The following is a 15,448-nucleotide window of genomic DNA, read 5'->3' on the forward strand; positions in this document are numbered from 1 at the left end:
AGATTTCACTTCTCTGTCAGGGCAGCGCACTTCCTGAGTGAGAATCAGACTGAACATTCTGAAGAGAAGGAGACAGCAGGAGACCATCACACACACATGCATTAGTCTTAGTACGGCGACACCTATTACGGCAGCTGCCGGAGACTGTGTGATGTGTGTATTTCTTGTGTGGCACACAGAGAGAATGGCTGAAGACTAAGAGTCATCTGGTCTGCCCGTCTGAGATCACACGGTAAGTAATACTCGCATGACTGTCTTTCTCTCCTGACATAGCTTCCTTGTAGCAGAGCCTGTTTACATCAGCATTCCCCAGACTTGCTGTCATTGGTGTGTTAATGATGGCAACTATACTAGCCCCTTCTCTTTGGGTATGTGAGTGTCATCATTTGATTGTCTCTCAGCAATTATCAATTAACTATAAGACTGAGGTTTCAGTGTTGCCACTGTGTAGATTGTGTGTGTTTTTGTGTTGGCTCCAGAAATGGCCCCAGCTCAGATGGATACACTGTGCAGATGGATACACAGCTATGAAACCGTCCAGGACTTCACTGACCAGTGACATACAAAGGAGATTGTCAGGTAAAGCTCACTTTTCAATTTGTCTTGAGATTTAATTGATGATAGCAAGTCATCTGATGTCCCATTTTTGTTGCTTGTGATCAACCTGGCTGGCTATCTGTCTACTCGTTTCAAGCGAAGCTCTCGTTTGAAGATACTTAAGCACTGTTTATTGCCAAGGGATCCTCTCCATGTATCTGTGTATCATGCATCCAACTGTTAATCATCAGAGTATGAGCGCTTAATGAAAGCTATAATGTAATGTGTTGAGAGTGCAAAACATTTCATTGCCAAAGTTATGCCAATATCATTATCGTTAATACGAATACTACTAATTATTATTATTATTATTAATATTATATTATTAGTATTTATATATATAATGCTTTATTTATATAGCACTTTTCTAAAAACACAGTTCACAAAGTGTTTTACAGACAGTGAGAGAAACAAAGCACAGAACAAAGCACAACGTACAAGATTAAAGACAAGAAAATAAAGGCCAGTCTATAAAAGTGTGCCTTGAGAAGTGATTTAAAAGAAGACACTGAGTTAGCTAGCCCAATATCCTCAGGCAGGCCGTTCCACAGTTTAGTGGCTATAATGGCAAATGCCCGATCACCTTTTGTTTTCAGTCTAGACTGAGGAACAGCCAGCAGAGCTCTGCCCAAAGGTCTCAGGCTGCACTGTGGCTCATATGGGGTTAAAAGTTCTGAGATGTAGGCAGGCACCAGACAAGACTTAGACAAGCTTTAAAAGTGATCAGAAGAATCTTAAAATCAATTCTGTAAATGATAGGTATCCAGTGAAGAGAAGCAAGGATCGGGGTAATGTGGTCTCTACATTTGGCACCTGTTAAACCCTGGCAGCTGTGTTCTGTATGAGCTGGTGTGAGAAAGACTTATGACTGAGGCAGGAGTAGAGGGAGTTGCAGTAGTCTAAGCCAGTGGTTCTCAAACTCTTTGGCTTGTGACCCCTTAAAAGGAAGCGATGCGTATCTCGCAACCCCCATCACAGGCTGCATATGCAGAGTAATGAACAGTTCAACCGAAGAATGATTTTCCCTTTTCAGGTCATTTCATTTGATTATCAGAGGAGGCTGAAAACTATTCAGTATTTCACAACAAAAAAGTAAAAAAAAAAATTTAGATTTTTATCATAGTTTTTTTTCCTATCCCATGAATCATTTCTGCAACCCCCCAAAAGTATCTCATGACCGCCTGGGGGGTCCCGAACCCCAGCTTGAGAACCACTGGTCTAAGCAGGAGAAGATAAAGGCATGGTTTAATGTTCTGTAACTTATGTAAAAAGCCTTTACAAAGGCAATATGTACAATGTATACCATCTGTCATCGACTGGATGTTTTTATGTGTGCTGTAAAGTAGTTTAGTATTCCCAGAAGACCGCTCAGTCAGCTCGTCCTTTCCAGACGTTTCTCCACCTCTATACTGTCACTCAGTCTCTCCATGCTTTTTCGCATCTGGTCCAACGCTACCAGGCAGTAGGAACAAGAACATCACACTATGGAGTCCTATTGCTTTCACTGTACAGATTGCTCTGACTGTATAGGGTGGCATTTCCCCTCAGACTATAGGGTTTAGATGGAATGAGTCAGGATACTAAGTATATGGGTCATACAACTTGTTGTGTTTTCCAGACTGGAACAGAGATCCACCCAAATTTGTTGGGGTTCCACGTGGTTTGTTACACATCTGCACTGGTTTACAGATACAGACAATACAACGCCATGGTCAGCTGCCCTGCATTTAATTACATTTAAAAATGTAATCACTCTAATCAAGTGTATTGATCTGAAAATATACCTCAGGTACAGACTGAACCATAATCAAATCTTTATGCAAAAACTGAGGGTGACAACGGAGGGAATGGGAAGGCGGTGTGGAGCGACAGGGGGAATAGATGTTGTGAAGCAATGGGTGACAAGACAGAGGACACACAGCCAGACATATTTATAGACAGTGACAAATTGATACTGAGAGTGTGCAGCAGAAGGCAGAGAGACAGATAGCGAAGGAGAGAGGGCGAGAGAGAGAGAGAGAGAGAGAGAGAGAGAGAGTGGGCAGGGTCTAGGTATGTGAGAACAGCAGCACACTGGGCCAGTGGGACAGAGGGAGAGAAAGAGAGAGGGGGAGAGGAAAAGAAAGGGGAGTGAAAGGAGCAGAAGGAGGGGAGGAAGAGAGTGTGTGTGTGTGTGTTAACGTGTGTGAGCGTGTGTGTGTGTTATCAGACAGAGTCCAAGTGCAAGACAAGGAGGGAGTGAGAGAGAGAGATGCTCGAAGAGGATGAGGAGTAACAGGGCGAGGCAGCAGCGAGAGGCAGTGTGTGTGTGTGTGTGTGAGGAATAGAGTAGTGTGTGAACAGAGGGATGCAGACATGTCTCTGTGAGAGGGAGCAGCACAGCAACGGTAACCATGCTGAGCCCCAAGATAAAACAGGCACGCCGGGGTAAGCACAGTCCCTCCTCCCCTTTCTCTATCCTTCTCTTTTCTCTCTTCCCCTGCTCTCTGTCTCTTTTCTTTCTGCCCTCTCTGCAGTCTGTCTGCCTCTCTCTGACTCGCTCTCGCTCTCTCTGCGGCTCCACAGTGTGTCTGTCCTGCTCTCTTTGTGATAGTGTAACAGTAGACAGTGTTCTTGTTGCCGCTTTTATTGATAATGACATCAAAAAGGTGTTGCAGCGCCATCCCAGTGTAAAATCACTGAGTGTCAATCCATTTCCCAATGATATTTGTTATTGGCAGTGAACTGAGTTTACTTGTGATCGGAAGTGTTGAAGATAGGCTTTATCCGGTGTATCCAATGCCCAATGAGACTTAACAGGCTCTATTACCGGATGATGTAATACCTAGTGTCCCTCCATTATACACTCCTCACTCCTGGATGATTTCATCCTGATGGAGATATTGTGGGTTGTAATGCACAATGGTTGCTGGAAGGGTAATTCTTCCTCTAACAATGGTAAACTTGGCACGTTTAGACATGAAGACATAGAGCTTGGTTTGAGCGCACCTCTATTTGCTCATGGTTTACGGAGGCATTCGTTGTGGATTTGAGGTGGTGTGGTTTTTGAGCAGGTGATGGACTCTACATCGGAGGTGGTGAGAGGAATGCGGGGCTCACTAACTCCTGTAAATCACAACAGCTGGGTGTCAAACATAGTTCCTCTAACACAGGGTAAAGTCCTCGAGTAACCGCAGAAGTCTGGACACCACATACATGCCTCTCACATGACCGTGTCGAGATGAATATGGAAGCTGTAAATCACACGACCGGCTCTTGGCGCTGAGCTTATTATGATGCAAAAAATAAACACATGCTGTTCTCCCCATAGTGGATGGTTGCTGGACTGCTGGAGTGGGCTGTCAGGTGGCTCGGTGGGTTTGTAACAGCGACTTAGAGAAGTGGAGGGAGGCACCGAGGCTGGCGTTGGGAGGGTCCTACGATCCTGAAATGAAACCTGCCTCATCCAAAGAACTGCTAACCCATCTGAAAGAATTGGATTAGTATGGGTTTCAGCGGAGAGTTTTAGAGTCCAGTGGTCTAAATGCCATTTCAGAGGCTTTCCCACCCTGCCAAGAATACGAATGTGGGAGAAACACTGTGTCCTTGTAATTTTTTTAGATTTTTTTTTTGGCATGAAAAAGCTCAAATTTACACAAAATATCGGCTAACTGCAGTTTCAATCCAAAAATATCAGTACCAGTATCAGCCTTCAAAAGCCCATATTGGTTGAACCTGTAGTATGTGTGTGTGTGTGTGTGTGTGTGTGTGTGTGTGTGTGTGTATGCGTGTGATTTTTCTCCTGGTAGTAGTCTTCTTCTCTATCGGCAGTGAAACTAAGCCCATAAAAGACGATGGGGAAGGAAAAGTACCTTGTCCTTCTCCTCATGCACACAGTTGGAGAGCGCAGCAGCCACTTCAGTGTGCTTGCCACGTCTGTGTGCTTGCCATCTCTCATCTGCTATAATGGTATTCTCCTTTGATTAGATTCCCAGCTCTGCTCTACTCTGACCCTTTTATACACCATCACTCAGAGCAAAATACAGACAGCATCAGAGAGCTAGCTCTGTCCTCAGAAGCTGGTATATCAGACCTGAATCCTAAAGCAGGGCGGTAGTGTGAGTCTAATAGCACAGTCAGGATGTATCAGTAAAATTCTGCGCCGACAGATGCACGGTTACCACAGAGGAAAGTGATAACAGGTGTTGTGGTTGAGGCATCTCTCGGTTCTCCCTTGTGCTGAATGATCCTAAACATAAGGACTCTAGGGCAATTGATAATGAAGAGTTTTAGTCAACGAGATGGGATCATTTTGGAGTACGCTGCAAAAAGGAGCAAGTTGCAGCGGCACTGTGAAGAACACTAAAATATTCATGCCATTTTATAATTTCCTCTTGACTTAATTAATCATAGATGAGACCTTATCCAAAAATTAGAGGTTGAGTTTGGCCAAATGTGCTGGTAGTATAACATACCTTAATTACAAATGATTATGAATCAAATATATTATTAAAAGCACTGTTGTCACTGATAGTGAGAATGATCATTAATATGGTTGTGAGAATGAAACTTAAATATCTATCTATCTTAAATATCTAAATATAATACTTAAATATCTAAATAATTTTGAATAATTGAAGCGTTTCGATCCAAAATTAAATATCCACCATTTGAAAAATGTGACACCTATTCTGATAAAATTATTTCTGGTCATTATGATTATTTATAGTTATTACCCATTGTGAACTTACAAAATAATGGCACTTGTGGATGTAATTATCTATGGGGTTTTTTTTATATAAAGCAATGCACATCAGGTAACATTTTATGATTTGTAGCAAAACATTTCTTGAATTATTCCAACAAAGAACTGAGAATCCTCCTTGCACACTAGCATTGGGTCACTGACAGCGGAAAAAAAAAAAGCCAGTTCCTCTCTGAGATTTCCTGCCTGTGTTGAAGATGTGTATGAGACCTGGCCATGTCCGCTGTATTTATAGATCCTGCTCTGCCTGGTTCAGCATACAGTTTTGTTAATGACTGCAGCACGTGTTCTCTTCTCCCTTCCCAGCAATCATGACTCTGCAAATGAAGGACATCCAGCAAGGAGAGAAATAAAATGAGAAGAGCAGACAGAGGGCTGATAAGCGAGAGGGGGGGGGGGGGGGAGGGGGGGGGGGAACAGGAGAGAGAAATAGAAAGAGAGATGGAGCCCAGGCCCCATTCTCTACCCCTGCTGTCCTCAGCAGAAAGCGAGATGCAATTAACAGGAAAAAAGAAGCCATTGATTTCTCTCTCCTCTCTCTCTCTCTCCCTCTCTCTCTCTCTCTCTCTCTCTCTCTCTCTCTCTTACTCCCTAGGGATCGCTCTACTGTCGCTGTGCTTGCTCTATACCATTGGCATACAGATGCTAATACATAATCCATGCTGTTAATCAGTCCGTTATGGGAGATGTGCAACCTGATCCAAAGCACAACTCCTCTATGAGTAGAACAATGCGATGGGAAATATCTCCCCTACTTAATATCTGAAACACATGATAAAAATCTATTGGAATAGATAGATTCATTCATTTCTTCGCTGCTAAATGGAGGCCCATGCCTTGATAGATGGGCTTGGTATTTTAAGAGGAAATCTGGATGCATGGTTGAGGCTGTGGGCTTAGCTCTGCCCAAGGGAGACTTCTATGAATAATGATTTTGGATGCTCTCTGGGTGAATTGGTAGAATCATAGGAAGAGAACAAAGAGGGAAAATCCCAAAATAACATGTACTCTCTCTTTCTGCGATTCTCTCTCTCTTCGTCTCTCACTCTCTCACTCCAATGTTATTAATCTTGCACACTCCCCTGCCATCTCTTTCCTTCTGTGTGTATGGTGTGTGTGTGTGTGTGTGTGTGTGTGTGTGTGTGTGTGTGTGTGTGTCCGTCCCACCAGCCCGGTCCAAGAGCATGGTGCTGGGGGAGCTGTCTCGGGTTTCCAGGCCCTGTTCTCCTCTGGACCAGGAGAGGGCACTGAAGTCTGGCTGGCTGAAGAGACAGCGCAGCATCATGAAGAACTGGCAGCTGCGTTGGTTTGTCCTTCGCACCGAGGCTCTGTATTTCTACAAGGACCAGGATGAAACCAAGGCACAGGTGAAGCTCACACGTTACCCAGGAGAAAGAAAATCAGCTACGATGTTTAATAATACCAAAGCTCATACAAGACATATGCTGCTATAAGACAGGAAAACAGTTTTTTGATGTCACCTGTTGCCCCAGGAAGCTCCACTGGTGTATGTTTGGATTAATTCTGGTTCAGAGCCTGACGTATATTCATGCTTCATGAATTGATCTGATTGTGCCTTAGGGCCAGTCGATCCACTGTGTGCTCTCCAACTCTGAAAATAGCTTATTGATTCTTTTAACTCAGATGACGAAATAACTTCTGTCCATGTAGCCCTCTAGTCAAATAAAGCACTAGTCTGAACTACATGACCATGATCTTTAAAGGCCAACATTTACTGTGACATGGTCTAACCTTTATATTTTTGCTGTCAAACTCTAGCTGGAAATTTCCAGAGTACATGGGATATTGAATAAAAAATAAGAAATCTTTTTTTTTAAAGAAAAAAAAAAATGTCTTCCATTAAGGCATCTCCACACTGTCCATTAAAGCTCTAGTGTGTTGTTATTGCCCTGCCAAACTGTCTGCCTGTCTGATAATGTGGTAACTAGCTGCCCTCTGGTCCTGCTGTATTCTCTGTCAGAGCACTTAGCAGATGACCTTTGACCCTCTCTATTGCTGGAGGGATCAGAAATGTAAGTAGATAAGGAAGTGGCAGAGGGATAAATAGATGGAGAGATGTTTCCCTGAGTCATCCGTCCCTCCATCATCATTACTTCCCTCTGTTGGACGGACGCCCAGAGCCCAGCGTACTCAGAGTCTATAATGTTCAACATGCACTACACATCCCATCCCAGAGCCACTAATTGATTTCTTGTTTGGCCCTTGAACACTGTACATTGGTACCAGTGTTTTCCTCCTCCTGCCCGCCTGTCTGTCTGTCTGTCTGTCTGTCCGTCTGTCTCACCCCTTCCTCCCCTTCTCTCCCCCAGGGTTGTATTCCTCTCCAAGGCAGCCAGGTCAATGAGCTGCCTGCCAATCAGGATGAGCCTGGTCGCCACCTTTTTGAGATTGTTCCAGGTGAGTTGGCATGATGACAGTTAAAGGTTTCACCTGGCGGGTGATGGTCTGCCTCTGTTGTTTAAGTAAGTAAGCCTTGTTCAAGCCAAGCTGGTTCATCTCTTTAATGCTGAGTGCCAAGCAGAGTTTTTGCAGCGGTTTTTCACTAAACCCTAAAGCATGGTAAAGTCTCCCCATCTAATATCATTTGCCACCACCTTCTAGACCCTCTTACATTGCCTAAATGTCTGTGGTCAGCTGGAGTAATTACTGATGACTGACAAGGTCAATATGATAAATTAATATATGTAGGTCACCAAACCACCTGAATGCTCCCCTGATGTGGTTATATTTATATATGGCTTCCAAATACATTTCTGGTGATTTTTGCTTGGTCTTTGCTCTCCATTGTAATGATAAAAACTCTAAGATCAAAGTCTAAGGTATGGCAAGTGCCACACTTGACTCCCATGGGTTTTTGGTATGATTCGGCAGGTGATGAAACCCCAAACCCTCCAATATCAGGGCTGACACTGTAACCACTAGGCCACTGATCTGATAAAGGGTTTGCTGTGAGAGACCTAAAGTGTCTCTGTGTGTGCTTGAAGTGGTAATCATACCGTACATAGAGCTAAACAGACTGTCTATGCAAACCTTGTTGACCTAGGATCAGTGCAATAAATGGAAAAATAATAGTGAATCAGTAGCTTTGGGACTCACAGGCCGTAACACATGCATAAAATGTAAAGCACAGCAGAAAGGATGTGATTGCCACGGCCATGTGTCTGAGAGTTCAACAATGGCTTTATTCATTGCTGCTCTTGACAGCGTGGGGTTGGCATGATTACGGTCAGAGCAGTGTACAGTATGCACATAGACTTGAGGGCCAGCTTGGAAGAAAACAAGAAAGAGAGGAAGGAAGAAAAGACAGAAAGACAGAAAGACAGAGAGAGAGAAAGAAAGAAAGAAAGAAAGAAAGAAAGAAAGAAAGAAAGAAAGAAAGAAAGAAAGAAATATACTTTTGGATGTTGTTTCTCAGACAGACATTAAGTAGTTGGACGATGGATGTGGGAGAGTGTGCATAGCCAGTGGCGGTCATGGTAATGCCTCTCTTTGGTTCTGCATCGTGGAATGGCGTCTTGTGTCACCTTGGCACAGATTCACCTGCAAGCAGCCGTTCCTCTGAAAGGCTTGTGGATAGCTGGCACGGCTCAGCTGTAGCCCCTGTTTTCTCACCTGCCATAGAGCCGACATGGGCCACAGCTGCTGCAAGTTCACCAACGCCCCGACGGTTTATCCTGAGGGTGGGGTCTCTATTAATGGTGGCAGTAAGTACAGTGCATCTTTTTCAGCTTGAATTATTGAAGAGGAGGAAATATTGTAGATATATTTTAGCACTCCTTGTGCTCAGGTACCTTTGAAGGCAGATTGTACTGTGGAATAGTTTGTCAGCGGTGTGGATTATTGCACATCTCTCCCTCTCCCTTTCTGTGATTGTTTTGTGTGGTTAAGTTGCATGTCAAAGTGTATGTCCATACCAGAGACCATGCAAATACACACATACAAACACATAAAGATGCAAAAATCATTCTATCAGTTGCATTTTTGTTGAACAGTTTTCTGTTACCTGGTGGGAGTCATCTTTTTGTCACTGTTGCCAGGATTGACAGGGTCTTGGTGTATAATTTCACAGTCACAGTAGCTAAAGTGAATGGCTGCTCAGAATGGAATGTGCCACTGATAGAGACAGTTCATGGATAAACATACTGTATAACAAGCCTCCGTCTCGTAGAAACACTGCGCACAGAAACAAACTTATTGATTGCACTGTGTGTGACAATGTAGGTATGCTGCTTGTCTCTCTGTCCCCCTGCTACCATCTCCACTTTGGGGAATCTATTGTATGTGGCAATAAAAAAGTAGTGCATGATGCTCCTCACACACACACATGCACATACAGCATGGGGGAAATGCTGCCTAAAACACACATATCCAGTGGTTAAAAATCACATGACTGTCAATAAATTTAACAGCCATGTGATCATTTGGTGTTCATGGGTAGGACTGCATTGTAGAAAATGGAGCACACTGCATCATCAGCAGGTCTGCACAGCTCTACCTGTAAAAATAACGCAGAGACTGCTATCCCTGTTGCAGACTGGGCGTGTGGGTGTGTTGCCTGTGTGTGTGTGTGTGTGTGTGTGTGTGTGTGTGTGTGTGTGTGTGTGTGTGTGTATGTGTGTGTTTAAAGTGTGAAGTGTTATCCAGTGTCACCTTGGAGAGAGAGTTAGTCTGTTAGAAATAACAGAGTGAGAAGAGAGAGAGGGGAAAAGGCTCTGGATGGGAATGGAAAAGAGGCTGAGTGAGAGGCATGGTGCAGTTGCTGGTGTCCACAGGGAACACCGGTCTTTCTGGGTCATTTCTCACACACACAGTAACACACTATGCACCACAGCGCAGGGCTTGGTAATGAATGCAGGTACTCTTACATACATAGCAAAGCGTATGCAACCGTTAGCAAATCTACTTACATCATCTAGTGTTTTTTGGATTGCTTTTGAAATATGGAACATTTCAGGAATAGCAGCTTTGATGCTTTTAACTCCATCTGAAAATGAGTTGTACTTGCGCCTCTTCAAAAGCAAGTGATACAAAGTCTCATGAAGGGAGTGAATTTTACATAGTGTCTTCAAAGCTAGACTGAAATGTCAAAACGGGTGGTATCAAGCTGTGTGCACCCAGAGGGAGAGACGGAGCTGACTGGCTGTCTCTTTGTACCTTACAGGGGTCCTGGAGCTAATAAGGTTATCAAAAATGTAATCAGCGCAATAATTAGCAAAAGTGGTATTAACTCTATGTATGATTCCACATATTTGCTGCACAGTGGTTTTGAGTTGTATTACTTATTTCTACTGACATTTTATCCCACTGATCCACATCAAGTATTGTGATGTGGTTGTGTTTTCAGGGGGAGGTGGAGAAAAAGATCGAACAGGTATCAGCCACGAGTCTTTTCTGCTAATGGCCAACTCTCAGAGTGACATGGAGGAATGGGTCAGAGCCATACGCAGAGCTATATGGGCCCCACTCGGAGGAGGTATGATGTACTTAAACACACACACACACACAAACAAAAATGCATGTCTTTAAGTACACACACGTCATACACACAGTAATCTGTTTTAAGGTGTTGTGTGTTGTGTGGCTACAGGTGTCTTTGGGCAGCACCTGGAGGAGACTATGCTGTGTGAGGGCCAATGTGGCCCCCAGCGACTAGTCCCAGTGCTGGTGGAACAGTGCGTGTGTTTCATACGTGAGCGAGGGCTTGAGGAGGAGGGGCTCTTCAGGGCCCCTGGACAGACCAATCATGTTCGAGAGCTGCAGGATGCGTTTGACCGTGGTGAGAAGCCAGTGTTTGACAGGTGAGGGAATGATACAGCATGTCATATAATACTCTATATTCCCCACTGGGTTGTATTCTGTAACGCTCTCTCTCCCTCTTATGCTGTTGTCCTTCTCTTACAGTACCACAGATGTCCACACAGTGGCGTCACTGCTAAAGCTTTACATACGGGAGCTGCCTGAGCCTGTAATCCCCTTCTCCAAATACACACAATTCCTTTCTTGCGCTCAGCTGCTTATCAAGGATAAGGAAATAGTAAGTATGTTTCTCCCACTATAGCCACCATCACTTTATTGGGTGTTTTTCCAAATTATCACCTTTCCAATTAAAACATATGTCTCTTTCTTTTTCAAGGGCATCATAGAGCTTGGCAAGCAGGTGAAAGCTCTTCCTCAGGTCAACTACAACCTCCTTAAATACATCTGCAAGTAAGTAAGCACTGTCTTTGTTGCTCCTATCAGCTTTATGCTCACTAATGTGAGTAACAGTTTTACTGTTATTTCCCATTTAATGTTTGACAAATGAGGATTTACCGCCTGTCATAACAGAGAAATAAATAACTTTCCTTACACCTACGTCCCTGCTGTCATCAGGGGAAGTGGCATCACATTGATTGAGTCTGTCTGTATGAGTCTATTGCGTCTCTTCTGCCGCCTGCATCTCTATTAATATCATCAGCCAGTCCACCCACACAATGACAGAATCATGACTCAGTGCCCTTTGTCATGAGAGTTTGATTTATACTGAGTGAAAAAGATTTAAGGGCTTTTCATCCTTTTAATAAGTGTTACTCTCTGTTTGGTTTCTGTCTGGTCAGGTTTCTGGATGAAGTTCAGTCCCACTCCAGTGAGAATAAGATGAGTGTTCAGAACCTGGCCACTGTGTTTGGACCCAATATCCTTCGGCCCAGAGTGGAGGATCCAGTCACCATGATGGAGGGTAGAGAATCACGCCAAATTACAAACATTAATCTATTGCAAAATCAGTAGTTAATTTGCTTTTACGGAGCGATAGGAGTGAAGACTTCCATTCAACAACTCATGCAATATGAACACTGATGTTTCAAGCAAATTTATAATATTTTTGTGTATATGTGTCCTTCCTTGTCCTGGTAAACAGGAAGCTCCCAGGTGCAGCACCTAATGACCTTGCTGATCAGTGAACACTCCCGCCTCTACCAGCGGGAGGAGCCCGAAACAGAGACCAAGACTCCCACACAACCACAGCAGAGCCCTGCCCAACGGTGCAAGGTGGAATGGGTCGCAGAAGAAGACGCTGACCCCCAACCCAGTCCCTCCTCAGGCTCCGGCTCCAAACCCCCCAAAGAGGACCTGCAATCCTCCAGCCCATCTGTAGAGACTAAGCACTCTGAACCAAGTCCCCTTACTGCCCCAGAGAAGGGTGAAGATAATCAGATTGAAGGGAAGGGGAAAGGCAAGACAGAGGGGAAAGTGGATGGGAAAATAGATAGTAAAATTGAGGGGAAAGCTGGGACTGGAGTAGCCCTTAGCCCCAGTAAACAGTCCAAAGCCCTGCCCTCCTGGAGGTGCTCCTTCAAGGGCGGGGCAGGGCCTGGGGGGCCGAGGGGAAAAATGGGGGGATCTGCAGGGGATGTGTCAGCAGCTGGTGGGAGCAACTGGCTGATGAACGGCCTGTCGTCTCTGCGAGCTCACAGGCGCACTGCCTCCTCTGGAGAAAGACTGAAAGACTCTACTCTGTCTCTAAAGGAGTCCACCCTCTCCCTTAAGGAGACACTTAAAGACTCCCAGAGAGACTCTGCTGAAGACACTCACTCTCCAACAAGCGCAACCCTCTCTCACAGAGCTCTCCTCCAATCCCACAGACTGTCTGCCTATGACAATGTTACAGTTGCTCCCTCCAGCCTGAGCTTGCCTGCTGACACCTCCTCCCTCTGGACCTCCTTTGAGATCTCATTGGCTGAGCCAGAGGGAAGTGATCAGGGGTCAGGATTAGGGAAGGGTCAAGAGAGACCCGCAGAGGCAAAGGACAGTACCAACGCTCTGGATCACAGTGTGAGCAGCATCGGTGCTGGCAGCGAGGCTGAACCTGGGGATGATACCACGGACCAGGGGTCAGGAAGAAATGAGGGTCTCACCAACCTGGTACGTGAGCTCAAGCAGGAACTGAAGATGCAGAGGACGAACTATGAAACCTGCATCCGCAAGTAAGAATGAATCACTTGTCATAGCTCATCTATTAATTTAACTAATTTAAATCAGTGTGAGCTGTTATTAATTCATGCAGATACTTACCTCTCCTCCCTCTCTTCTTTGAGGTTGGAGGAGTCCTGTTCTAAATACCAGTCCCAGGTCTGCCGCCTTGAGGAGGAGCTGGACCAGGAGAAGAAGAGGTTCCACATGCTGGAGATCCGACTCAGGAACTCGGAGAGGGCTCATCAAGATGCAGAGAACCGGAACATTCTCCTCCAGAAGGAGATGGAGGAGTTCTTCAAAACCCTGGGAGATCTAACCACAGGAACAGCACGGACCAACTAGACCAGACCAACCTGCCTTCATCTGGTCCATCAGAGGAGACTGGGGAACTCGACTACTGGGAGAAGGACCAGCCAGCCCCAAAGCTTTGAAGACCAAATACCTCTAGTGCAGTACTACTTGCTGTTGTGTCCCCTCTAGCATGGCCGCCTAGTGCCTACACTAACCAGTGCCGGTGCCAAACTAGAACTCCTCCGGACCAAGCAGCTCTAACTTTCACACATTTTACCATTCCATAAAATCCCTTAATATTATACATAATAAATCATGTAGCTGATAATTTTTTTGAATGTTTCCTTATATAAGAGACCAGGAAAAGCCTTATTTATGATAAATATGAGGTACAGTCTTCCCATACTTTACTCGGTAAAATCCCTGTTCATTTTCCCTTTTTCACTCATACTCTTGCAAGAAATGTCAACTTGAAAATAAAAAGAACAACACCATGAGACATTAAAATTCAACTCTTTTATTTGCCGGAGTTGAAGGTAGACAGTTTCTGTTTCCTATAATTGGTCTGTTAGTGAGGCAATTTCAGATCCAAAGGCTAAAATTCACACAACTGGCCTTACCAAAGTACACCACAACAGGTTAACTCTTCACTGTCAGTGTTTGGCCAAACCATCAGAAGACTAGAGCATCATCCCAATAGTGCTGAATGGCTTGCTCTCCTTTTCTCTAACTGCACCTACACTAAAGCAGATTTGCTCAAAGAAAACTCATGCATTGTTGACTATCCTATCTTTTCTATTTTGAGGAGATGGAGGAGAGAAAACCACTAGGAGAGGAAGCCACAGCAGCCTGTTCAGATGCAGCCCAGGAAGGGTCATGCGTCACAATCCCCAAAATGCATTCTGGGAGCTGATGCTAGGGGTTACTGCCTGGCTGTAGTCAGGGAGAGTGCCCAGCCATGATAAGGGCAATGGGATAGGTTGGGAATTTGAGCCATCAAATACATCCAAAGGTAATCATGGCAGGTAGCAAACAGTTTTCTGACTCTCAGAAAACTTACATACATCTACAGTAAAATGTACAGATCAATCACTGACTACCTATACTATTCTATGAATTATATTGCACAGAAAACAAAGAAACAAAAAACAAAATGCATATAAATAGTACTTTTGAATGAAATGTACATTACATACAATAGCCGCCTCCTAGCTTGAAATAAATAAATAAATAAATACACAAATACAGAAAAACTAAATCTTTTTTTCGCAGTTCTTTCGAATGATGTGTGCCATGATATACATATCTCCAGGAACATGTGTGTGTGTGTGTGTGTTTGAGTGTGTGCGTGTGCATGTGTGAGGTAGAACTAAGAAAGACGCACCACAGAGAGGAGCATCTGCCACAGAGAGGACTTAAAATCACTGAACTGAGTAAGGGCACTTAAATCAAATCAAATATAATCAGACAGCTGCAAATAAAAAGGTCTGATAGAACCTGCTAAAAGGGTAAAGTGACTAATTTAGAAATAGTCTCCAGTAACAGTCCATTCCCCAAGTACAGCACTTATTCTAGTCAGTGGAGTGGCCTACATTAGCTTGTTACAATGCTTACAGTAACCATTGGCTCCTTACTGTGCCGCTATTCTCTTATCTTACATTCACCCTGTTCTTCCTCATCCAACAGACCATCACCTACGAGTTGCAGCTAAATAAATAAACAAGTCAAAATACAGTCAGGCTTACAGTGTATGCCATAGTAAAAAATAGAAATTAGGTGTCAGGGAACAGTTGAGTGAGGATAAAATATTCAGATTCTCAAGATTCACATAATCAGAGGTGA

At 44.2% G+C, this 15,448-nt stretch overlaps 1 protein-coding gene across 2 annotated transcripts; it reads left to right on the forward strand.

The window, feature by feature from the left end:
* The first annotated feature begins 63 nt into the window (after positions 1-63).
* On the forward strand, positions 64-14,757 carry arhgap22a (Rho GTPase activating protein 22a). 2 transcript variants are annotated; one of them, XM_071913141.2, is made up of 11 exons: positions 64-232; positions 480-579; positions 6,512-6,708; positions 7,672-7,759; positions 10,707-10,835; positions 10,950-11,160; positions 11,264-11,396; positions 11,496-11,569; positions 11,959-12,080; positions 12,261-13,326; positions 13,438-14,757. In XM_071913141.2, the coding sequence occupies exons 2-11, from the start codon at positions 528-530 to the stop codon at positions 13,655-13,657; spliced, it is 2,292 nt and encodes a 763-aa protein (XP_071769242.2). In that variant the 5' UTR covers positions 64-232; positions 480-527; the 3' UTR covers positions 13,658-14,757. The 2 variants fall into 2 exon arrangements, with proteins under 2 accessions (XP_071769242.2, XP_078145049.1); XM_078288923.1 differs by lacking the exons at positions 64-232; positions 480-579 and having other exon boundaries at positions 6,674-6,708; positions 7,589-7,759.
* Positions 14,758-15,448: the final 691 nt, after the last annotated feature.

This window comes from Centroberyx gerrardi, chromosome 15 (assembly GCF_048128805.1).
Source record: "Centroberyx gerrardi isolate f3 chromosome 15, fCenGer3.hap1.cur.20231027, whole genome shotgun sequence".
In the NCBI taxonomy this organism is placed as follows: Eukaryota; Metazoa; Chordata; class Actinopteri; order Beryciformes; family Berycidae; genus Centroberyx; species Centroberyx gerrardi.